Source organism: Trachurus japonicus, chromosome 12 (assembly GCF_045865225.1).
Source record: "Trachurus japonicus isolate A0001 chromosome 12, Traja_1.0".
NCBI classification, from domain to species: Eukaryota; Metazoa; Chordata; class Actinopteri; order Carangiformes; family Carangidae; genus Trachurus; species Trachurus japonicus.
The window spans coordinates 13243243-13269935 of NC_140918.1; the positions used below are offsets into that span (position 1 = coordinate 13243243).

General features: G+C 41.1%; 1 protein-coding gene across 4 annotated transcripts; it reads left to right on the forward strand.

The window, feature by feature from the left end:
• The first annotated feature begins 661 nt into the window (after positions 1-661).
• Positions 662-26536, forward strand: gpsm1b (G protein signaling modulator 1b). 4 transcript variants are annotated; one of them, XM_085793303.1, is made up of 14 exons: positions 662-1037; positions 9062-9283; positions 11077-11212; positions 11732-11874; positions 13294-13417; positions 15111-15226; positions 15472-15627; positions 15717-15825; positions 16483-16597; positions 18301-18371; positions 18462-18632; positions 23630-23792; positions 24252-24457; positions 24641-26536. In XM_085793303.1, the coding sequence occupies exons 1-14, from the start codon at positions 976-978 to the stop codon at positions 24842-24844; spliced, it is 1998 nt and encodes a 665-aa protein (XP_085649429.1). In that variant the 5' UTR covers positions 662-975; the 3' UTR covers positions 24845-26536. The 4 variants fall into 4 exon arrangements, with proteins under 4 accessions (XP_085649429.1, XP_085649430.1, XP_085649427.1 ...); XM_085793304.1 differs by having other exon boundaries at positions 720-1037; positions 23633-23792; XM_085793301.1 differs by lacking the exon at positions 662-1037 and adding an exon at positions 7069-7877.
• The last annotated feature ends 157 nt before the right edge of the window (positions 26537-26693 follow it).

Sequence of the window (26693 nt, forward strand, 5' to 3'; positions counted from 1 at the left end):
TCAATGGATGTTCTCCTTGTGCCTGTGAGGGTTCATCTCTAGGTTCTCCACCTCCTTTCCACAGTCCACAGACAGGCACATTAGGTTAATAATAATGTAATATTATTATAATGTAGTCCTGTGACAGATCAATGACCCTGCATGGATGAGCGGTAAAACCAATGGATAAAGAATCTGGTATTTCCCACCAGAATGCAAAACATTAAACCATAACTGAATGTCTCAAAGTAGGAAAATGCTTGACCATACCCTGATGCAGGGTATTAAACTTCAAAGTAAAAGCATCCTGTGGTAGTATATGTGAGCCACGGGTGAGGAACAGGCAGTATTTTAATGTGTTAATAGCATTTGGCACATTACCATAATTGTCTCTCAATAAAACCCCATGAAGAGCAATTAACATCTTGTGAAAATCTTATTTTCGCTCCACCTGCTGCAGGTGTTTCTGTAAGGCAGGACAGTGGCACACAGCCTGTCAGCGGTTATTATCCTTTAAAGAGGGGGTAAAAAAAAAATTATGTTGATAATAAAATAAAAGAGTTGATAAGTGTGAGAGACAGAGTCCACCCTTGTTCACCACCAACAGCAGCAGCAAACTCATTCAACCCTCTCCTTGCATATAAGCAACTCCCCAGCGCGTGACGTGAATTCGGCGGGGGGCGGGGCCGAGTGTTTTTTATGGTTTATTTGCACAATACCTCACTTCCTCGGTAGCTGCCATTGCTGTGTGGTGAGTGAGGCAAGGGGAGAAGAGAGAGGGGGATAGAGGGAGAGAGTGGCGAAGAACGACAGAGTCAGGGGGAGAGAGAGAGAGGGAGGGAGGGAGAGAGAGACAAGTGGAGGAGCTGAAGGGAAGAAGAAAACGGTAGCTGCCTCTGGAGGAAATAATAGCGAGGGGTGGAGGTGGTGGTGGTGGGGGCGACCTCGTAGCGGGAGGAAGCCGAGCTAGGAGGCAGGCAGAGAGGCAGCGCTGCTATGGCTCAGTCGGCTGCTAACGGTGTGGACCAGGACCTGGCCAGCAAGAGGCTGCACTCAAGGTAGGAGCCCTATGGGGAGGGAGGAGTAGCTACATCGGCAAACAAGGCGGAGAGGAGAGGAGGAGGGGGGTCAGCCTCGTCGTAGCTAAGCTCGGTTGTTTGGTTAAAAAACAAAACAAAATAAAAAATAAAAAAGGGAGCGGCTGAAAGGAGGGAGAATAACAGCGGCTGCCAGTGCCAGCTCAAGGCTGTGCTGTGCTGAGGAGGAGCCAGGCTGCTGCTGCTGCTGCTGCATGGGGCTGGCTGGTCCAGTTGCCCCCATGCAGCAGCAGCAGTAGCAGCTCTGACTCTGTGATTTAAAGCTCCAAGACCCAGCAGCCACGGACCGTCTCAGCCAGGCAGCCAGAGCCACGGTTCCAAAGCCTCATTCCTGGCTCGGGTCATTGAGCTGCTGCGGCTGGAATGTGCAGACTGAGAGGAGCCTCAGATGAAGATGTTGGACCTGGGAGGGATAGCCTATAGGCAGCAGGGAGAGGGAGAGAGAGAGGGAGACAGTGGGGGTGGGGAGGTGTCTGTCTACAGGTTGGACACGTTTGACAGACACACACATGGCTCTGGGGTTAGACGTGTGTTGGAGAACACACACACACACACACACACACACACACCATATGTGCAGGGTGATGTCAGCGATGTCACATGGACTCACCATGAACAACACAGATGGGTGGGGAAAATGATGGAGCAGCCTTTACTCCACGTTTGCATATTTTGGTGTGAATGTGATAACCAATCTCAACATTTGCAAAGGCCCTTTCTTTCTTTTTCTTGTGTTATCTGTGTTTTTATTTCATTTGCATGTAATAAAACAGTTAAACTTGTAACCATCCCTCAAATGCCCGTCCCAACTTGTGTGAGATCCACTGTGGTATTCAGCTTTAAGGGAAATAAGTATATTTATCTTTTATTCCCTAACAGGGCTTCAGCTTTTAGTACTTCTGATATTTTCTGTTGTAATCAATTACTCACCGTCAGAAAATGGTTATAATTCATCATCACTGTGAGGAATTTAGTTGAATTATTGTATTCAACCAAGAGTTCACAACGCAGAAATAATCAGTTTGCAAAAAACAAAGCATCAAACTGTCACACATGAAGCTGGAAGCAAAGGTTGCCACGCTTAGTCAGTTATTATGTGTCATACCATATCTTAGACATGATCGATCACACTTTGGTGAAAAGCTGTGAGAATGAAGCATCATCGCCTCTAACACTTGAGAAAAAAATGATGTAACTTCATGCATGATGATGTTTTCTATAGGGATGACTGAGAGGCTACAAGTCTACAGATATAATGAGATAACATCACGTTGTTTCATTTGTTCAGGACATGTATGATATACAGTAGGCTACTTGAAGCCAGTTCAACCATTACTAAACTGACAAACATGTAGCAGCACAGAGTTAATGATTTCAAGTAACACTATGACATAACTCCCCCCTCCCTCTTTTAATTTAAGGCCAAGTGTCTGTGACACAGAGCAGGGGGCCGGGAACGTTAATAACTCTTGAGTTGTGAAGTGACATTCAAAAGCCCTGTGAGGTTTTTATGTCCCTGACACACACACACACACACGCACACACGCACACACACACACACACACACACACACACACACACACACACTGAAAGATAAATACGAGTGAGTCACAGTGCTGGTTATGATCACATGGCCAGATCTGCCCTCTGTGATTGCTTTCTGTCTATTTTACAAACAGATAAAGTCAATACATAACCTTTCTACAGGGTTGTGGATATACAGTATTATCTGTAGGGACTTTGACAACAAAGGATTCCTGTAAAATACCTATTCTATTGATCGGATATTGGTAGAGCATACACTGTGTATTCGCTAGAGGCAACTTGAAAGAAGTATTTTACAACTTTACGTGTCCACATATAATTGGTTCTATTAAATCATATTGTGCTCTTTGGACTCTCAACTCAAGAGTGGCACCACAGTTGAATCACTTCATTTACACATTCAGTGACAGGGTTTGCTGCTTCCCAAGAGACTAAATTGTGAATCCTATAATGAATGTTTAATGTTGGAACATTTTTAAAGGCAGGATTTGACAGAATCCAGGTCTTTCACATAGCCATTGGGATGTGCCGTTAGATCGCACATGCATCAATTTCCATTTTCATGCAGACGACACCAAAGTTTATCTCAGCCGTGACCCCAATAATGTCAATGATTTTCATTTATAAATGTGAGCACAGGCATACCAGGGTTTTCTGCTCTCATTTTATCGCCTCGCAGTAGAAACTTTAGTGTTTAATTGACAGTAACAGCCATCAAATCTGTCATACGGTCATGCTTTTCTCAATTTAGTCAGATAATTTATCTACCAAATTAATTAATGGATTAAAATTAATCCAAGTGGTCCAGTTAATCAATTTTCTCACAAAAATTGATTTCCTTTATAATTAATTCATTCCAAAATTAATTAAACATCGGCCAAAAACCTTGAAATAGTCATTCATGCTTTTGTCTCATCATCATCTTCATGATGTCTTCTCTCCTGTCTATCAGTAAATCTTCAACACAGATGTCAGGTATCAGAAAACCAAAACTCCTAGAGGAGATTAGGAAGGCTAAGTCCATCTCTTCATCCTCTTAAAATGCAATTGTATAGCCTGTCTTCCTGGTAGATAACAATATTTCTTTTATTTTTAGGTTGAAATTGTGATCACTTATTGCTATTGTTCTGTTTTTATTGTTTTGTTTTATTGATGGTGCTGTTGTTCACATTGTTTTTATAAGAAACACTTTCATGAATGTTGTCCTTGCCGCTGAAACACCATGGAACTTTGCTTTCAATAGGTGCCATATAAATACATTTTAGCTTTTATTAAAGTAAATCTTTCTTAACTTTTTGCTGGGACCATAATAGACGATGCTGCCCCATTTCCATCATGCTATTAACCCCGTTCACCCTGCTGTCAGTGGTGCACCACTGACAGCAGGGTGAAGAGCCAAGGGAAACAAAATCAGGGAGAATAAAATGAACTTTTACAAGAGAATGCGACAAAAGAAGAAAGAAGGAGACAGCCCTGCTGTAACTGAAAGAGACATGCGGTGCAAGAGGAGAAAACATTCCTAGAGAGTTTCTCTTTGGTTTCCCTGACAACTAGCTGTGGCACTCTGTAATTATGGCTGGATTACCAGCGCAGAGTTTCTTAGCGAAGCCAAGACTCTTGGGAACAGTCGTGCAGAACCCTGAGGATGGAACAAGGATCTGTGAATTTAGAAGGAACTTCTCTTTCTTTAGAAACATTTGATTAAAAGCCATCAGGCTTTGGGTCACATCTCATATTCAGGCCATGGTTTCATATCTGAACATTATCATTCATAATTGCACTGTTTATTACTGATGTCTGCCTTTATGACTTATCCTGCTCTGTTAACTATACTGACAGTAATGTGGGGCATTTTATGAGGTGGATACATCACACTAATTAAAAAAGAAAACAGATACACTGTAATGTGATGCAGGGCACAGTTGCAGGCAGTAAATGTATTGAAGTATCATCTGGAAACACAAAGACTACAGACTAGGATGCACAGATTAATGCTCATTTGGGTTTGTGTCATTCTGGAGGAGGCAATGTTTGGCTTTACGCAAGTTTTTCTTAGGTTAAGTTGTTAAAAGTGAAAAGAGTAGGTAAAATGTGTATTTTGCTGACTTTTTGTACAAGTTGCTCTTATTTTGCACGTACATTTTCAACATCTTGAACGAGATGCCATTGCCATCATAACCGTAGTGCATTGTCCTGCTCTGTGTTGTTGCATCCATAACCCGAACATAAGTTTGTCATAAACACGATCCCCTCATATTTATGTCATGATTTACACATTGTCATTCACCTCTTGACAAAGGCTCATTGTTCGTGTTCTGCTTTTTCTTTCTCTCTGCAAGCTCAAACCTGAGACATGGAATAGTTCAGCTTACACACAAAACCTCACTCCGACCCCTCTAACTTCCTTTCTGAAACCTGTCCAATGTGCTACATGTACTACTCGGTGCTGTCATGGTAACAGCGCTGGGAGGCTGTCTCTTGTAGACCACAGGCAAGCTATTATGGGATGAGTGTCTACCAAACAGACCAATTAGAGTGGTAATCAGAGGAGAGAAAGGCGGACTGCACCAATCCATTCTTCCTCCGACCGCAAAAGACGGCAAGAATAAAAGTCACTGCAAATAATCTCATACAGGCTAAAGCATGTTCTGCATTTGAATCGTTGTCTCTTTGCTTCGCACTTTAAAAAAAATCTGAAGTCCATAATGCCTTTTTCCAGTCCAAACTCAGACTTGGCCTTTCTGACTTTGGTAAGTGATGATACAGTGTCCTCTGACTTGCTGAAGTTTAAAGTCATGTCGTCAGGCCTTCTTAAGACTACACCCATTTTCCACAAACTACTTTCCAGTTCATTGGTGGTTTATAGAAGCCCCTTCACCATCTCTCCTCCACCTCAGCCTCTGTCCTTCAGCTGTCACAACACTCCTGTAGCTACCAGTACCTACCTCCACTATACTTTATTTTTGTCACTGCCAAACTCTAACATCAACAATTGACTTGATAGATTCCTCTTGTATTCCCTGCATTCAATCCTGTTGAGGGATCTGGGAGGTTTGGGAGTTTATTGAAGTAGTTGCTGCTGTTGAGACCGTTTGTTCAACACCAAGTAGATGACCTCAGTCATTCTCATTGACTGTTATCTGTGATGATAAGCAGTCCTTTCTTTCTCTTTCTCGCATTGATGGCTTTCATCCGTTACTGCTAGCCCTTCAAAAAGATGTTTGGAGAGCGTTTTGCTCCAGGACTCGGCCAAGACTCTCCAACAGCGGCGAGAGTCATTTGTTCTGACTGAGGAAGGCAGTGGGTCATCGTATTTCACCTTAATATTGCCAATGAAGACGGGGAGAATGGTGGCCTAGGGTGATAAGATAGTATACTGTGAGACTGTTACACACTCTTTATAAGGCCACTGTGGGTCATGCTTCAATTTAGAATATCCAATATTATATATTTCTATCTAGTTATTTAAATCCATTAACAGTTTCCCATCTGATTATGTCCTACATCAGTTTAATATATATACGTATATGGAGGACAGATTACTTTTTTCCATGTCGCCCACGCACCCCTAGAGAGCGATACAAGCAACAAAGGAAAGAAACGACCCGGCGGTGAACACTCCCATGGCGAGTTATATGTAAGGTCAAGTGATTTTCCTGCCAGATCAAAGGGGAGATGGTTCTCTCTGCTACCGCTGCAGCCTGTGTGTGGTTTTTGAAAGAAGTCATAGCACAAGCCCTTTTTCATAGAAGAAGACCGAGAAGGAAAGCACACGTGTAAATAATAAAGTTAACGATGGCTTGAATTCCATTTAACTGGAGCCAGATTATGGTCTATGGTGGCTCACACACTGTCAAGACTGACTGGGACACTTGAATAGAGCTTTGAATATTAGATTAGTAATGTATCTGAGTGTTACATTCTCTGTAGTTATATTATGTGTTGTGTAGGGCCTTATACTCACAATACAACATTTAAATAATGGCTTAATAATAATAATGGCTTACATTTATATAGTGCCGCCGCTTTCCACGATAACCAAAGTGCTTTACAGAACCCATTATTCACTCATACAACATTTAAGGTTATCACCAAGGAAAAAGTCAAATATCTTTAACACAAATGAAGAGTTGCCATTTCTAAATCACTTAGATTTTTAGTAAGAGTAATTGAATGTATATGTACATGCAGTCTTGTCATGTTTAGCCTCACCTGCTCGGCTGCTCCTCACCTCGTCTTATTTGTTGTGACCTAATAATGTTTGTGCCTGTGTCAGCAGATAGTTGGATTAGTCTGGGCCACTCACTGGGCTTTGCTGGTCTCTAGTAAGGAGGCGCAGGTTACTGGATTAGTCATTCTCTCTCTCTCTCTCTCCGTGTCTCCCATTGGGGCATTGGTCGAGCTTAGAGGTATTGCACCCGCTTTGTCGTCACCGACTGTCCCCCTGCTGTCACCCAGAATGTTCCCATACATTCTCTACCTTCCCTCTTTTTAAAACGTGGCTCTACAATGACAGGACACAACAATGGATATTGCTGTCACAGTTGAGGACAGGTTGAAGAGGATTAAAAAGAGGGCGCACAACATATTTCAGTTGGGGATAGTAAGAAGTCGAATGACATAACAGCAGTTGACGTCTCAACCAAGTGATTACGTCGACTTGGATGAATGAAAAATGACCTCTTGTAGACCTTTGATCAACATGCGTGTGCTGAAAAAGTACGTTTGTAACCGGATCTGCTCTTTTGTGGAATTTTCAACAATTCCCTTCTGACTGTCTCGGCTTCGGGAGAAGAGAGTCCACCATTCAGTTTGTGGAACATTTGGACTTGAAAAGCAGATGTGATTCTTGGCTTTCTTTGTGGACGGTTGTGTGCAACTTCCAGCTGGAGTGCGTCCAGGTTTTGCAGCAACGTTGCTGACATTGTGGATTCTGTTGGGAGTTATTTAGTGGACAATATGGACTTCATATATCTGCAAATTCCTTCTGGATGAGTTGTATCTCCTGATGTCACGAAAAATCAAGGCGGTGTGTTATCAGTGATACCACTACTGCTCATTTCTCAAGGTTTTTGACACAGCTAGCTCTCGCTTTGCCTTCGTCCTCATGGCTGCTGGTCCTTGCCCCCTGACTGGGGCAGAGAGAGCTATGTGTAGACTGGTCCACCGTGGACCCCGACCTCAGGCCATGCTCAGGCCTTTACACTTGGAGCTGCAGGAGTATGTGGACAAAACACGAACCAAGCAAAAACACAGGTACTGCTGGAGCCCTGAAGAGGACTGATTCTGTTGCTTGGTTTGGCAAAACCAAATGACCACATTAAGCCATTCTTATTCCAGATCAGGAAAGGTTATGAAAAATCTGACCAGGAGTTCATTATGGTGATGTAAATTACTGTTACTGGTCATAATTAATTATTTTGGTTTAGAAAAGTGTGTACATTATATTAATTAAGATGCTGGTAAGTAGGAAGATGGGTGAATTTGCATATACATTTTCACCTGCTTACAAAAAAGTAACAAAATACAAGCACCATGATGGTATACATCTCTTTAATGTAACTTTATAGTGGTGCCTTTTGTAAAACTGATTAGATTTAAGGATAATCCTGACTTAACTCTACATTTTAGTACTTTATCTGGAATTTGGAGATTGGCTGGTCTTTACCTTATCCTGGATTATACAATGAATCTGGGATGTACACTTTCTGGATACAATTCACTGCTGAGATGAGACCTTGTCGTACTCGCCGTGTACTGCACAATGTGAGCCAGATTCATGTCATTCAGGACCTACTGTACATGGTCACACGTGCCGACTCGCATCACATGCAGAAATCTAATGTTGAAAGTCCTTTCATGAGATATCTTCGTGAAATAATCAACTTGTCAATAGACACAAATTTAACATCTCTCTTGCATTCTCCCGAGCTGGCGTCCTTGATCCAGCAGTTGCTGTGGTAACTGAGGCATGGTTGGAAGCCTTTTCACTCAACTCAGTTTTGATAATCATTCCCTGCATGTGTGGCATATGTTACTGTACATCGGAATAACAATGTTGGTGAGCTGAGACACACATGGATCAACAGGTGTTGATACAGGACAGCACTGATTTACTGATTTTTTCAAACTCCAAAAAGTCTGAAGAGCCGAGCCGTGTCATCAGCTCGATGCAGATAAATGTTAATGCAAGTAAACTGTGCATCATTATAAATCTGTCTTTATGAGCAGTTCAACACCTTTTCAAGGTGCTACTCTTGCCGCTAAGACTCAGTTGCTTAGGCAACAAACCATAGATATGGCTACAGATCTTGTTGCTATAGTGATACTGTCCAATTTGCTCCTCACGGTAATAAGAAGTCGTGGCCATGATATATTACAAAACGTGTACATTGTTCTCCCTCTGTCAATGCTCATGTGTTTTTCTCTGTGTGTAACAGGATGGAGGCCTCTTGCCTGGAGTTGGCGTTGGAAGGAGAGCGGCTGTGCAAGGCCGGAGACTTCAAAGGGGGGACGGCGTTTTTTGAGGCAGCCGTCCAGGTCGGAACAGAAGACCTGAAGACCCTCAGTGCCATCTACAGCCAGCTGGGCAACGCTTACTTCTACCTCAAGGAGTACAGCAAAGCCCTGGAGTACCACAAACATGACCTTACCTTAGCCAGGTGAGCTGCGCCCTTTAATAATCTATTGTTTGTTTTCAACACAGCTCCCAGCCATGAAGAGAGGCACACGTTTATTTAACCCAGCATTCCACAGCAGACGCCAAATTGACCTTGTTTTATATTGATTGTTATGAACTGAAGTCATTAATTTCAAAAGGAATTGTCTTTATTTAATTCAGATTTTTTCTTAATGTTTTTTTTTATCAATAAATAATATCCACCGCTCCATGTATTGATTTTTTGCCGGCTTCATTGTAAACAAATGCACATGGCCAGCTGGAGGGTTAGCAAATCAGCGGCAAAGCAACCAGAATTGAATAGTTTCCCTTCAAATTAACCATTAACCATTGTCCTACCTGCACTCCCAACTCGTCAACATAGTGATGAACAGGCAGCAGCTGCAGGGACAACCTCAGTCATTATTATATATGATTGCCATAATTTTCCAGAGAGAGTTAATTTCACAATTTTTCAGCATAACATTTGGGAAGGCTTAGCCTTCCCTAGCCTCCATTATGTGCCGCCCATGCATAAGAGCACAAACCACCAGACTCATAAACAGCTTCTTTCCCACAGTCATTCAGACCCTCAATGCACTATAAACCGTCACTTCATTTTTCTCTTTTCTTTATGAACTACCAACTCATGCATATTTTATTGTGTTTTTAAAGGTGTACAGAAAAGAAAACTGAATTTGAGCCCACTCTGGATCATAAAATGAATATGATAACTCATCTTTCAGACGATGTAGGCCAAACTTTGTGCAAAATTCTATTTTTGAGTAAATCCGGGATGAAAGTGTGTATTTTTTTTTTCGCATTGGATAATGCAGGCGCACGGATTATACGTCAGCCTGTACACGATTCACCAGCCACTGATATTGGATCCGTAATCCGTCATTCAAACGTCTGAGACACGCACACACACACCGAGCTCGGGCTCGCCCCAAGCTTTGAATATCCCGCCCGCTCGATAGCGACCAATCAAATTCGTTTTCCTTACTCGGGTAAACTCGTGTTGCAGCTCGTGACAACTCGGCGCGACAAACAGGACAAACGGCCATTTCTGTACACCTTTAACTCTTCATAATTTATTATTTATTATTTATACACTTCATTTGCATTTGTATGTGTATGGTTGTGTTCTTTTTATGTTCAAGGTACCTGTCGGAGGCCACCCAAAGTTTGTTGTTTTTACACAATGACAATAAGGTGTCTGTCTATCCATCAGTCTATCTATTTATCACTCCAGTCAACACATACTACAGAGTAGCTCTACTCAGTGATGATCATCTTACCAGTATGTAGGAATGATATGCAAATGCACTCTTGGCTTTGTTGTACAGACAGTCTCAGAGCAGAAGGATCCACGTCACCCTCTGCAACAGACTTTGTTTACTTAATCAGAAGCACAAAGAAAATCAGGGATTTTTCTTTCAACAACATTTTAGTCAGACAATTAGAATTCCAAGAAAAAGTGAGGGGACTTTCATATAGTAACAGTCAACAGATACCAGCTGGATATTTAGCTTGTAGGAGTAATCCGCTCCCCTGCAGTGAGTGCAGCTGGTGCTTCAGCAGGGAAGTGATTAAAGACCCTGGGGAGATTTACCTTGTTACATTACAGTCTCACCAGGGCCACCGGGACCTGGTCCTAGAAAGTACTGTAAGCAGCCAATTAAAAAAAACATACTCCCTAATGAACCTTGTTACATTAATGAGTGGTATTTAACTTTAAGTGAACGTTAACATTTTCTTTACTCCTGTGACTTAACTCCTCCTTCGCTCTCTCAGAACAATAGGAGACAGGATCGGTGAAGGGAAAGCCAGTGGAAACCTTGGCAACACGTTAAAAGTGTTGGGGCGCTTTGATGAGGCTGTCGTGTGCTGTCAAAGACATCTGGATATTTCTCAAGAGCAAGGAGACAAGGTAACATGCATGTTTTGTGTCTGAATATGTTTCGTCACTGAACAACCTTCATCCTTTTTGACATGTTTTGTACCTTCTGTGTATGGAGGACCACAGGGGACACATCAATTGAAAATAGGAATTTCAAAAAGGATATGAAAAAGCAACTTTAAAAAACACCATTTAGAAAATACACTATTGAATTCCCAAATGAATAACCAATTTTCAAAACTGATTTCAAAATGCATTTTGAAACAGAAATAAAAAATAACAGAATTTGCAAACTGAATTAGAATATACAACTTTTAATCAGTCTTTTAAAAGTGCAATTCCATTTTCTATTTGGATTTGATTGGATTTGATCCGATTTGAGAGTGGATTTTCTAAATCAACCTTTGAAAGGCAGTGTCCCTTCTGCTCCTCATTCAATAGTGTATTTTCTAAATGGTGTTTTTAAATGACCTTTTTGAAATTCCTCTTTTTAATTGATGTGACCCTGGTCCTCCAATCCATATCAGTGTCTTTATTTTCTGTCTGTAGGTGGGAGAGGCCAGAGCACTGTACAACATTGGGAACGTGTTCCACGCCAAGGGCAAACAGCAGTTATGGGGCTGCACGCAGGAACCAGGGGACCTGCCTCCTGACGTCAGAGACACACTGCAGAGGGCCACGGGCTTTTACGAGTATGTTTAGTTGACAGTGTAAAGAACACACATACGCACAACAGATGGACGTTCACACCGGAAAATCACAGTTACACTTATAGACAGTTTACCTACATCTATGTGTCAATATTGATTTAAATGCAATCAAATATTGATATGTATGTATAATAAATGACAGAAATGTAATTTCAATTAGCAAACAATGCTGATGCCAACTTCTTCTCAGTCTCTGGCTGCTTGATGTGTCTGCCTTGCACATCTGGATTAGCATTCCTCAGCTATTTTTACCTGCAGATTTTGACTTGTATTTCAGCGCCAGCCTTGGCTGCACCACCCTTTAACAATTTGAGAACTATTTTTACTATAACTATTTTAAAGAAACTCTCCAGACTTGATTTAGCTGTGAGTCCAAATGCCCAACTCTACGATCTTGCAAACTCACAAGCAGAAAATTGAAATTGCCATTGGTAACTTTCACTCTCACAGTCTTTTCCACCCCTTAAAACACATCTTTATTATGTCTTTATAGCTAAAGTGCTGTGAGAACTGAGGAGGAGTTTCCAACAGAATGTCACTTTACATTGTCGCTGCAGATTTCAATTTATTCTCCTCAGACCACAGAATAATTAACCCTGCAGTTGGAATGATTCATGTGCCCTCTGGTAAACCTCAGGCTCATATTTGCTTCGGGTGAAAGTGGTTCTCTCTGGCTAATCTGCCTGCCTCATAGACCAGTTCTCTGAAGCACTGAATGGAGCAAAGGTCTTCCCCTGCAGCCACAGAGCCCTGCAGTCGTGTCAGATTTGTCCTTGGGTTCCTCAGATAATGGCTCTTTGTTAAGAATCCCATCACTCTCAAGAAATGTATGACGCACATCTCCAAGCCACCATCTGGATTCTTTACACAGATCTATAATGTAGAGCTTCTGCTCTGGAATGTAAGATGATGTATGGCTATTAGCTACTGTAAAAACTGCTTTCTAAATCACGATCAGCTCAGTTGAAAGAGGTTCTGCAAAGGAGGAATTTGGAGTGAATAAATAAGACAAATATATAAATATACATAATGTATTTTTTTTTTTAGAAAAAAGGGAATCTACTGGTGAGAATGTGAAGTATGTTGATACTGAGAAAATTAGAACTTTTTTGCCATTTTTCTGATAAAAGCGCACCAAAGGAGAAATTGGAGGCTTAGTTAATTGAATATGAAAAAATGCACTCAGCTTTTTGTGTGAACAAAGTGTAGGATAGTTTTACACCAGTATTTATAAAAACTATTGTGGGCTTTTTCATATATTAAATTGCTTTCTAAGATCAACATTGATGTTTCAATCAAATCTGGATGGAAAGATGCAATGATTAAACATTAACATTTTAATAGTCAGCATGCATTTCATTTACTTAGAGCTCCTAAATCTGCTTCTGTTTTCCTCTGCAGGATGAACTTGTGTTTGGTCAAAGAACTTGGGGACCGAGCTGCTCAGGGCAGAGCCTACGGGAACCTAGGCAACACCCACTACCTGCTGGGAAACTTTGTTGAAGCGATCAAGTTCCATCGTCAGGTGAGAAGTCTAGTTTTTTACTAGCATTGTATTCATGATACTGCAGAACACACACACACACACGAGCTGTGAGCCTTGTTGTTGGGTCTGAACAGAGCAATGACCTCACATCAGCAGAGGAGTCGCCTGTCTTTACTTGTGACACCTCACAGCTGTTCAGACTGTGTGGCTGCTCATGATGTTGTGCATTATTGGTTCAAAAAAGTTTAGAAAACTGTTCAGTGTCACAGATTAATGTCAACATGTTTTGTTATGCACATTAAACCAGACCACACACCAAACACACATCATGTTTATTACAGTATATGTTCTGCTTGTCGTGTCTACACTTCCTGTCCAGGGACTTTTGAATGTGTCCTCCCTAAAGCCACAGAACCACGTCCAAAATTTGCAACTTGCCATAATTAACATGCTCAGCCTCTATTTATTCTCCTGTCACACGCAGCCCAGAAGCAAATACAAGTGGTGACCATTAAATTTGATTTAGTGATAACCACTTGTTACCACTCAATGTGGCAATGCAGTTTGTGAAGAAACATGTATGAGAGATGTGAAATGAAACCAACCTAGTATTAACCATATGTTACCCCCCCTAAGCAGGTTGTGTTTTCACTTCTGTCTTATATCCTTATCTGTTTATTTGTGGGCAGAATTACTCAGAAAGTGCTGAGCTGAATTTGCGACAAACTTGGTGGAAGAATTGATTCGATTTTTTTGGTGCAGATCCAGATCATTTACCATGAATTTGCATTTTTCTTCTCAGAAGTCTTGTGCACGTTGCTTGACATTGGCCTTAGTGGAAGCCTGGGCTGTGAGTGCACTTCTAATTGATCATTTATTCATTCGGTGCTTCCTGTTGAGCTTGAAGCTCAGTCAGTGAAGTCGATGTTTAGAAAAGCTCCTTCCTACTTTGCCTTGCACAGACAAAATTTCCCATGCAAAATAGCAAGACTTTAAAATGCACATGTCAGCTTGAGAGGAAAGGAGGAGATTACCTCTAATTCTGACGGTGCTGATTTCTGTAATTTCTCTGAATGTATTTATGTATAATGTTTTTATTTGATAAAGAATATCTGCATAAAAGATACACAGCAGGTAGTGGGTGCTAGGACAGGGACACTGCCATAATATTTGATCCAAATCTGTGTTATTTCCCAGTGAAGCACTAATGTGAGATAGCGAGTGCTGCTTCCCCTGCCAGCAGGTTTCACCTCTGTGTGTTTTTAAATGGATCCTGACCTCACGCTGCAGCGACACAGTGTGTGCACATTGATAGCCTCACACCGAAAAGAAGAAGGGAATAGGTTTCTTGGTGGATCAGTGGTAAGTGTTGCTTCGGGCTCGCTCTCCCCATGTTTCCTGTCAGTCTCCATTGTAAACCACTTTGCTCATGGGAGAAGCCGCTCTCTCCTCTCTTCCCCATTACAAATCTATCAGTGAGCCGCAGCGGGGAGCGCGCAGCTTACAAAGGGAATCAGAGGGGGCTGATTTGATGCTCCGCTGCTGTGGAAACACCTCTGGTCATGAAATAATGTGTCCAACACAGCTTGGTGCTCGAAACTTTTCTAAAGGCCTCGGCTTTGGAGGAGTCGAATTCGGTTGAAGTCACCTGCTGAAATGAGGAAGCAGGGATGAATGGATATTGTGTTATTTTCATCAGTTTGACCTGATCGTGCTGCTCTGTCATTCACAGCGATTATCCATTGCCAAAGAATTTGGGGACAAAGCAGCAGAACGGCGAGCCTACAGTAACCTTGGCAATGCCCTCATATTCCTGGGCCAGTTCAACACGGCCACAGAGTACTACAGGTGAGGAAAAGGGGGCAGCCTGACATCTAGTGGAGGGAAAGTGAAGTGAACCAATTTCTGCAAAAGAAAAAATGAAGTGTGAATTGAGCATGAAAACAAAAAGAATCTTTAAAAAGAGTATTTTAAAAATGAAATGAACCTGAAATACTCTTTTTTTCTTCATTCATCCACCCTGTCACACATATTTAGTTACACACTTCCTTAAATTTTTCCTTTACTTCTGTTATTCATTCCTCTCTTCATAGGAAAACATTGCAACTGTCCAGGCAGCTGAGGGACCAGGTGATGGAGGCCCAGGCCTGCTACAGCCTCGGAAACACCTACACTCTTTTGCAGCAATATGAGAGGGCCATAGACTATCACCTGAAACACCTCTACATCGCCCAGGAGCTCACCGACAGGTAGAGTGAGCAGAAAAGCAAAGCAAATGTTGATGCAAGGACAGAGGAGCAAGTTTTTCATATCGGTGTGTACGTCCATGTCTCTGCAGGGTTGGTGAGGGCCGTGCTTGCTGGAGTCTGGGAAATGCATACGTGTCTTTAGGGAACCACAAACAAGCTCTGCACTACGCTCGCAAGCACCTGGACATCTCCAAAGAAGTGAGACATGTTCTTAAAGGGTATAGTTCAACATTTTGGCAAATTGGCCCATTGCTATAATCCTCATAGTCTTAGCAGTAGGTTCGTTACCTTTAATTGACGATGCAAGCTATTTTTTAAAACAGTGGAGCAGAGCTGCGAGCTGCTCAGAGCTATGCAACGGAGGCTCATGGGATTTCTTGGTTTTCCTCATCAAGCTCATCAAATGCACATTCCGACAACTCCAAAACACTCTCGTGGACAAGTTGTGACCTGCACATTCACCACGCTATGAGATAATAACGGAACGTTACGAGACAGAGTTGTTTTCGAGGTAAATTCATGCAAAACCACTGATTCAGCGTTTGGAGTTGTTGGATTGTGTATTTGATGAGTTTGATGAGGGAAACCAAGAAATTCCATTAGCCTCCGTAGCATAGCTCTGAGCAGCCCACGGCTCTGCTCCGCCGTTCTTAAAATAGCTTGCACCGACAAATAAAGGTAACGAACCTACTCCTATAGGGAACTATAGGGATTATGGCAATATTACAATAAATTGGCCAATTTGCCAAAATGTTGAACTATCCCTTTAAATACAAACTAATAAAATGTTGATCCAAGTATGTACTCTGTCCCTTTGACTGAATGTATTTGCCTCTTTGTCCCTGTCTCCCTCAGATTGGAGACAGAAACGGGGAACTGACAGCCAGAATGAATGTGGAGCAGCTGATGGAGGCTCTGGGGGTGAATGAGAGTGACCTTTCACCCTCCAGCTCAGAATTTGAGATGCAAGGTAACACCTTAAGTTCTCTGTACCTCTAACTACTCTCTCTCAGACTGAGCTTTTAGAAGAAATGGAAGACATGTTGTTACCAGGTTATCTGTCTCCAGTCCCACTCTTATGCTACTATTCGCTGTAGCTTTATATGTAAAGGGGAAAGACCAGGTGTGTTGAGTGGTATCAACCTCCTCATCTAAGTGCTAAACACAAGCACACATGTACAAATTCACAGAGTGGGAGAGTTTGATTTAAGAGCCGGTGGTTTACGGTATGTTTGTCATTTACTCTCAGTCACTGTCACAAATGGAACGACACTTGACACCACTCATTATTACCATGTCATTAAAACACGACATGGTTAATGTTCCTACTAATTATAGCTGTTCAGATAATGAGTTACAAAGACAGGCAACGTCAATTAACATATATTAATTTACATATGATATATGAGTCCAAGTGTAACAGAGTCAGGTCTTTATTAAAACACAATTATTGAGAAGTGCTCTAAACACTGAAATGAATATATCATCAAATCTTGTATACCACTTGAAGCTGGTCATATTAAGTGTCAAAGGTCTTCAGGTTTACTTCATGGCATTCATGTTAATGCTTCTATTTATGATTTATTTAGTTGTATAACTGCATAATATACTGTACATACATTTGGTCACAGGGTGTCCTCTCTTAAATAACAACTCTGTCCTCTCCAGCAGTGCTTTACATTACATAACTTGATTTCTTACACATATTGTGAGCAAGTGCCTCCATTTCCTTAATCATGGCAGGGGAAAGGGTGCGGCCGTGTGTGTGTGTTTGTGTGTGTTTGACTGTATTTTAATCAGGGACCTGTTTGTTTGCCTTCTGCAAACTGTGGTTTGGGGAATTCATCTTGGAGCTTAAAGAAATGGCCTGTCATGCTTTAGGAAACAGCTTAAACATGATAAAATATGTATTATATTTTAGTAAATGGTAATTAATAATCACTTTTCAACTACAGATAATAAACTTTAAATCTTTTTTAAATCTGTAGATTTTGCTCTTTCGACTTCTGCATTTGACAAAAATAGCACGTGTGGGTTTGAGAGTGCTCTGAATACTGTGTGTGTACACAGGGTGGCCATGTTAAATGTAAAACTAACTTCAGGTGAGACAGACATAACAGACAAACACTGTCTGTGTTATGTCTGCGCTAAATGTGACCGAGAGTAAAGGGGTGTGTATGTTTTTGGGGGGAAGATGAAGAGTCTTGTTTTACCTCCAGTCTCAGGAAGACGGTTTGTTTCTATTACACAGCCTGTTTTCAATATTGTCTGCAAATATTAAAACTTGATAGTTTTTGTTTCCCCTCAAATGACCCACAAATAACATAACACGAAAGCATGGAGGAGCTGCACAATGGGCCCGGCTTTTGTGCGATATTTGCTTTCATGACCCCTTCACAAGGCAGAAACTCACACCCATGTCCTACATTTCCCTCTCTGGTGCAGAGCTGGCAAACAGACTGGGATTCAGATTGTTTGCCCAGTTGTCTGTCTAAACCTCAGAGCCACAGCGAACATCATGGCACCACTACTGACACTACAGACTGCTGCAGCTGCAACCAGACAAACAAAGAGCTCCTCACAGCTCCCGAAATGATTTTACAGTAAATTGCACGAGATATTCTAAAGTTGCAAGATATTTTAATGTGTTTTTATTTACCGATTTATCTGTAGGAGCAAGGCCCAAATTCACCAAGAGAAACAGCATGGACAGTGTGGAGCTGTGGAAGTATTCTTCAGATAAGGTGATTTCTCTCCTGTAAATGTGATTCCCTGTATTACGTCTCCCCACGCAGCTGCCAGTCCCTCTCTAACAATGTTATGTTTGACTGCAGAACGGTGAGAACCAGGACTTGGAAAGCATGCCCAGGAGATCCAAGAGTCACCTGTCGCAGCCCGGGAAAAGGAAAGGCTATCCCGACAGTCAGTCATCAGATGAAAGGCCGTGGTTGGACTCTCCCGTCGACACTGACGACATCACTGTGCAAGTCCCGCCTCCGGTGCCAGTGAGTGGCTTTGTCTTCACTTCACTGTCTTTTTCAGCATCGATTGTGTCCGTGTGTGATTCATGTGCTACCAGGTAGAAGCTCTTCTCAGGACAGAGCCAGATTCGCTGTTTCCTCTTGTTTCCAAACTTTATGCTAAGCTAAACTAACCAGCTCCTTACAGTAGCTCTATGTTTACAATTAAGACAAAACAAGAAATCAACCTCCTCATCTAATTTAAAAAATACTTAAAATAATCAAATTTCCTATGATAAAAAAAAACTCTTCCAGCTCTAATTTCAATTTCATGCCTCAGTCTATTAAGCAGCCCACCAAAATATGTAATAATAATAATAGTCCCTTGTTCATATTTAGCTTAAATCTGATCTATGGCATCTTTTTAATTAAATCACGAAGAAGCTACCTGAGAAAAGAACTCTATATTCTCCTCTTTCCGTCCAACACGTCCTCAGGGCCCCAGCTTTAAAGAGAAGATGAGAGAAATTAGAGAGATTAAATTGGGAACATTACTTTTAATTTCCCGTGAGGTCCTAGGTATGATGTAAGATGTCAGCCACAGTGTAAAGGTATCTTCTCATTATACGCCGACTAGGATCCATTTGCGGTGAACTAGATTCCCAGTGAAGATGCCGTTTCACAGCTGTTGTATCCCCTAAGTTTCAGTGTCCCCACGGCAACGAGTGACACCCCGATTCTGTGACGGTGCTAATTGTTGTAATCAGGAGTCTGACATCCAGGGAAAGAGGGAGAAATTACTGGGCTGCTTGATGATGGTTCATCACGAGGGACTGGAAATAACATCCAAAAGTAAATGCTGGTAATCCTGCTGACATTGAAGCGTACCCTGTGTCAACTCTGCCAATCTTTTTAAGACAGTTGTGTGTCTGTGGTAAAATGGTGAAAAAAGTGGTAAAAAAGTGAAGTGCACCAACTTTGTGGAACCATGAGGATTGATTACCTATTATAATTGAATGCACATGCAAGCTTTGGTGTCTCTGGTTGTGTTCAACAAAAAGTCCCGTTGTTTGTCACTTAAGTTGCAGATTTTAAAACATTAAATTCAACCTGATTAATGTTAGTTATTTAAATGTATAGAGCTACAGTATGTGGATAGATGCAAGTGCATGAGCATTGATGGTACAATTCCAACTCAAGGACCACTTATTTAAGTTTATATCAGGCTTTTTGTCTATTTTCACTCAGTCTTCGTGAGTAGATGGAGTTAGCACTGTTATCAGAACAGTTCATCCTTGACCATCGAAACAGATACGACATTTGCAACTTAGTGCCTTCTTCTTACTTGCTTCCAGAGCTTTCATTCATATTACATGGTCTTCCTCAGGATATAATCACAACTTAAATTTACATAAAATAATTGATTCTTGATGTAATACAGGGGCGGATAATAATTTCTGTGGCCAGTAGATTACTCCAACAGTACCGAGCTAGCTGACTGATATATTTTTTTTATTCTATATATACTATATATATATATATATACCTGTTGGCTACAGTACATGATGTAATACTAAAAGACCAGGGCTAACTGTTCATGTATTGCAGTGTAGAATTTTAAGTATCATAGGGAGACTGCTTAACTTGGTGAGAAGTTGTTTGGGGTCGGAGCTGAGCGAGCGCTCAGTGATTAAGGTGATGATGATTAAAACTGGATTTTAATTTAGAATTTCATTTAATTTTTTTTACCCGCTGTAAATTTGCCTCCACTCTCCACCTGTACTTCGTTCCAAAGCATAAGAGGATAGAAAGCACACATCCCTCCCACACACACTCACACATGAATGATTTAATTTCCCTACTTCTCTCCCTCTCTTTCTCCCTCTTTTCTTTCGCCTGTCGTCATCTCGTGTCCCTCTCTCTCTCTCTCTCGCTCTGTCCCTTTGGCCTACTTGATTAATTGGACAATACAGAGAGGGAAGTGAGGATCTACACAGAGACCACGGGGCCAAGGACACAGGACAGAAAGTGCTATAAGTCACAGCTGCGTAATGTGCAAAGAGCCTTTAAATAACAATCACAGTGAGATGATATTTATGTGAATATTTGGAGAAAAAAAAAACTTTGATTATGAATGGGATTAAGAGTTTTGAAGAACTGAGTCCCAGCACTGAGGGCTAGTCATTGGGGCAGTTGATCTCTGCTGTCTGCCAGTGCTGGCATGCAATTTACTCATAACTGTACCCATCCTGACACCCCCTTTCTCCCCCTCTCCCATTCGCTGCCCCTTATCCCCTCCACCCTGCAGCCCCCCGCTCTCCCTCTCTCCTGATAATGTGACCTTGATCACAGAAGCGCTTACCCACCCCAAAGGTTCAGCTACCCCTCCCTCTGCTTCCCATAATGAGTTGTTTTCCCACAGTGAGTGAACGGGACAAAAATGGCCTGCAGGAGAGCCGCAGAGAGAGAGAGAGAGGAGAGGAAAGAGAGAGAGATAGAGGAGGGGGGTCGGTGGATGATAGAAATTAAAAGAGGGCTGAAACAGAGGGATAGACGAGGAGAGGAAATTAGAGGGGAGGGAGTTGAGTACAGAGAGAGAGAGAGAGAGAGAGAGAGGGGGATGTAAAGTGGTGGGTTAAAGTAGGGGAGAAGGAGGTGTGAGCGAGGCATGTGGACAAAGTGAAGGGGAAAGAGAGCGCAGAGAGAAATGAGAGAAAGAGAGCAGGATAGATAGAGGACAAAGAAGAAGTGGCGCTGGTAAGATGTTCCATTTATGTTTTACAGCTGGAATAACAACACGGTGCAGAGGACACCAGAGGTTACCGACTTTATTCTCTGTTAAGAGTCTTGGCACTCGTTAGTGTGTGTTTATATGTTGTATCTGCAGATGTTTGACTCTTCTCTATTGACCGTTAAAGTTCAGTTTGTTTGTTTTCTACTCTAACTTTTATTTTAGAAAATCACATCATAGTTCAACAAGGTTGTTAGAATAGAGCTGCTTAATGTAGCGTCCGCTGACACTGACCTACTTCACATGTCGCTGTAGGCAAAGTGATTTTAACTTTATCCACTAGTTGGTGTTAAAGCTGTCGTATCTTGTTTTGTTGTGGTCGTACAAGTTGGTTTTAATGGTGATTATAGAGTTGACAGTGGTGTTGTTACTGAGGGGGGCAGTTTGTTAAGGTGGGGGAGGGAGGCACACTCAGAGAGCTTCTGTAATGAGGCTACCATCGACGTGTTTCGATCCTCTATTGACCTCAACTCCCCTCAACCTGCTGTGAGACTTTTTGTTAATGTTCAGGCAATTTGAATTCCTTTTGCAATGTAGCAAATGTTCATTTTTTCTTGTTTGAAATGTTGTGTGGAATTTGAGGAGTCTTCATTAATCTCCATTTCAGTTTAGCTGAAGTTTAGATAAATGTTTATAATGTGTTATTGCTATTTCACTGTTATCTAGCCTGTGTTTCTGTAGTATAAATACTTTCTATAAAATATTCTTGTATTTTTTAAAATTATATTCCTCATGTATATTTAAAAAGTAACTGAAGTTTTAGTTTGTTTAGCTATTGATACTTTGACCATTTAGCAGTCTTAGCAGAGGTATCTTTCTTTTGACTTGGTGAAAAAATAATGAGAACATATTTGACTTGATGAAAAAAGGGGCTTAAACATATTTTGGGTTCATTTTTAAAAAGCCGTGGCTTCATTATGGTCATTCCAGCTCCTCTCTTTGCAGCGGTTCATGCTCCAGATTTGAGGGGATTCCAGTGTTTACTCTGCAGAGTTATGCAGAGATCAGAGTAAACCTGCTGTTGGAACAGACCCCAGGCATTTCCAAGGAAAACCCTTTTTTGTAGGCTGAGATGGAGAGAGTAGAATTTGGCCCTCTCTTTGGTGTCCAGGTGTATTATTTTGTTTCAAGATTCCTCTGAAAACTTGTTTTTAAGTAAAGTTTTTTGCTTTCATCTGATCTGAGCTCCTTCGTTGGCAGATTTGCCTGTTCCCAATCTCATATCATTTCTCAGTGAACCAGCATCTTGACTTTTATTTATAATTTCTCGTATATTCTCAGTAGCAATGCTCAAACATAATTTATTCCACATCTATCATGTTCTAGCTCTGTGTATCTGAAGATTTTAAAAAGATACACTTAAACCGCGAAGCTACTACTGCAACAGCGAATCAAATACCATGAAACTGGGTGAGAGAACATGATACAGCACAATTTGACAAAGCTTCTCTTAATCTTTTATCTCAAAACAAACCATGAACAGTGATTAAATCATTGATCAGCTGATAACTGATTGGAGTTACACATTTCCAGCACTGTTAACTGGTCACCACTGAAACCGACAGCTGTTTAACAATTGCTTGAAATCTTAAAACCAAAGAATACTACTTAACTGTATTCAAAAATAATTTGAAAGTGTCATTTTACTTTATTAGGTCATACGTAAATAAAACAAAAACAACAACAGCTATTATAATTTCCCACCACATTTATTAATATTCATATTATCTACTTATGAGTGGCAACTACAGCTTTATCTGTTAATGTTTCCATCCAATCGCGTGAGCTTTTATGGGGTGTTTATTTTTACACAACATGTAGTGATATTGTTTCACCTTGAGTATCTAGGCCAAGGTAGTCTCACCATGAAGGACATCCCGAGTGACTTAATCTGATTATTTTTCTCCTCCTTAAGTTGGCCATCTTGAAGGCCCTCATTATGCAACTCATAATGACACTGGGTTTAATTATTCCACTGGCAGATTATGTTTCATGGGCCGGGGTAGAGTTCAGTAAACTACTAAGTACAATTCATTCAAGTGCAGCAAACCTACATTAGATCATGTCTTGGAGTGAAATAAAAGCCCTGTTTGAGAAAATGCATGGACACATTGAGGCAGGAATGTGTAGTGAAGTGAAGACGTAATGAAATCCATTAAAAGAACATTAACAACTGACAGGAATTTCCCATTGGAGCAGGAGATGGACAGAAGAATGAGACCTTTTTACTAACGTGTCATTGTCTTTGCAGAAGCTGGGCCGTGACCCCTCCGATGAAGACTGCTTCTTCGACCTCCTCAGCAAGTTCCAGAGCAGCCGCATGGATGACCAGCGCTGCCATCTTGATGAGCCACAGAACGGGGACAATGGAGAGGGTGCTGCGAATTCTGTGGCATCCCTGAACGAGATGATAGGTCCGCTGGTCTTTGGTATAGATCTTAACAAGCTTTTTTAAAAATACACTGCAAAAACTCAAAATCTTTCCCAGAATATTTGTCTTATTTCTTGTCAAAACGGATCTCTTTCCACCTAAAATAAGACTCATCACCTAAAAATTTTCTTGTTTTTAGATAATTTCCACTTTCAAACACATTTTCACTTGAAATAAGTAGAAAAAACTGCCAGTGAAAGCAAGTTTTTTATGCTTGTAATAAGAAAGAAAAACTTTTTCTACTTATTTCAAGTGAAAATATGCTTGAAAGATGTAAAAAGTGTCTAAAAACAAGCTACTTTTTTAATGTGATGTCTTATTTTAAGTATAATGAGATTGTTTTGACTACAAATAAGACAAATATTCTTGGTAAGATTTTGAGTTTTTGCAGTGTAGATGTGAGCTTTGCGAAATTTATTTGGTTCTTCCTATTTTTTCTCAGATCCTGCGATTACCACTTCCCCCCAGACTGAGGAGCTGTTTGATTTGATCGCGAGCTCTCAGAGCCGCCGTCTCGATGACCAGCGGGTAAATGTCGGTAGCCTTCCCGGCTTGAGGATTACCCATAACAACCTGGGACACCTTGTGGGTGAGGGAGATCATCAAGAGCCAAGTGATGACTTCTTCAACATGCTTATCAAGTGCCAGGTAAGACCAGGACTCTCATGACAAGAAGTCAAGGGTTCCATCCTCTTGGATTCATGATTATTAGTCATACATTGGAGATAGCTTCATTATTTCATCACCGAATGTCAAGCATTCATTCAGTGATGTTATAGACATGTTACATTTGCCTCTACACTCTAAATGTACTCATCTTTCCAACTCCAGTCCTCCAGGATTGATGATCAGCGGTGCTCTCCGCCAGAAGCCGGCCCCCACGCCCCCACAGTGCCTGATGAAGACTTCTTCAGTCTAATCCAGAGGGTGCAGGCCAAGCGCATGGACGAACAGCGCGTCCAGCTGCCCACGGACGACGACCAGGACAACCCTGAGTCCCCCGATCCAGAGCCACCTGGTGGATTTTCCAGCTAGGACTTGGTGAATAAAATTTAAAAAGAAAATGGGAAAGAGACGGAATGAAAGAAGGATGAGCCGACATTTAAAAGAGAAAAAAAACAGCACTCAAGGCTGAACTAACACGATTTTTAATAACAAGACAAATTCCATGTGCAATAGGTGGTACCCTGTCAAACGTTGCTTGGTGTATTATGTTCTAAATGTCTGTAAATGTAATGGGAAAACAAGCAGGATTTAGGCTCGGAGGTGAGGGAAACGACGACATACTGTAAGGGATGAAATATTTACTCAATCTAATGCCTTAATCATCGACTTTTAAGACTCAAGATTGTATACCCTGGTGTCAGACGTGTTTTTTTTTACAAGCACATGATGGGCGTACGGTGTAATATAAAAATCTAACGCGTGTGAGTCATGGAAATCACAAAAAGATTTAATGATAGAAACAGAATATGCGTTGAAAAATGCAAGAGAAATGAAAGATTTGCACTGAAATCTGATCATTTTCCACAGAATACGTCAGTTGAGTTTCTGCTCGGATCAATGCTGCTTTTATCATTCGGTTTTTATGGTTCCCACCGCTCATAGAAAATCGGTGTTCTTTGTGCAGTAACAGTATTAGGAAGGGCCTTCCAGTGTTCAAACAAACAGCTTCGGTCAGTTTAAATGTTCCAGTGATTGATACCAGCGCATTTAAATTGACTGAACCATCAACATAAATGTTATTTATGTGCATTCAGTGCATCGGTCTCTTCACACAGTATGCAGTGGCCGTGGTTACTGCGCAAATGATATGAAATAGCTGCTTATTTTCTAGATTCAAGATTAGAGTTGTGTGATAATTCAAGCTCCAGTTAATGTTTCTGCTTGGCTTTTAAAGTGATGCTATTTGCTGCCCATACACGTCTGAACATCTGATAACGAACGGACTACTACTTACTGCCATTTTTTATTAATTAACATAGAACTAGAAGTTGATGGAGGAGATGGATGCTTCATGTGTGGAAGAATCTAATACCATGATGTTCAAGGTTGTGGTGCTGGTATAGTGCCTCCCTGTGGTCAAAATATTGAATTACCTCTGTGAAATACAGAGAACAGTGAGTTCCTGTAATATCTGCAGGACCGCACTGTAATCGTGAACATTTTCCTCTTGTTAAAGCAACAGAGTTTTGCTAACTTGGACCTTAAATGTGGAGATTTTTTTTGCAAAAGCACAGCTGAAATGAGTCGGGGGTTGTTGTCCTTCTGTATCCACTTGTTGAGATGAATACAAGAGACATAAAAAAAAAAAAAACTGGGAGGGGATGTTATTGGCACAGATTTGGACATTTCTGCAGCATAAAATGCTAAACATTTGATCTCACCTACGGGCTTGCTTTTTATTCAAAAGTAGTGCTTACCTCATTTTTGTACCTCAAACCTTTTAAGACCCATTAAGATACTGAATTCTGAACCAGGATGGATCATGTACCAAGTTCATAGTGGTTCTGTTTGATTCATCTCTCTTTGATAAACAACACATTGGGAGCTACATTTAATATTTTTCTTTCTCTGTTTTTTGTGAATTAACATTTTTAGAAAGTACCCGGTACGCTTCTATTTGTCTTTGCCATACTTTGTACATATAAATATATTTTGTATTTATGTTCCATTTGAGGACATGAATATGTCCCTCATGCTTTTAATAAAATGTTTCAGATGTTTCGTTGGGCTCCAGTTTTGTTTAGTTTTGGGGGAGAAAATAAAGTGTGGACTCACAGATTCCTCTTTTTGAGCTTAGGAAAATTACACAGTAACACTGACCTCTATGGAGCAGAATTTCAACCCATTCAGTACATTAGAAAATAAATCCTGGGTCGGC

What these genes read in the sequence shown, in the direction of transcription:
- gpsm1b (XM_085793301.1), top strand. Translation starts at nt 7,729, where the DNA reads ATGGCTGCTGGTCCTTGCCCCCTGACTGGGGCAGAGAGAGCTATGTGT. An exon ending in CTCAAGAGCAAGGAGACAAG is followed by an intron (nt 11,213 to 11,731) that starts GTAACATGCATG and finishes TTCTGTCTGTAG; the next exon opens with GTGGGAGAGGCCAGAGCACT. An exon ending in CTCAGAATTTGAGATGCAAG is followed by an intron (nt 16,598 to 18,300) that starts GTAACACCTTAA and finishes ATTTATCTGTAG; the next exon opens with GAGCAAGGCCCAAATTCACC.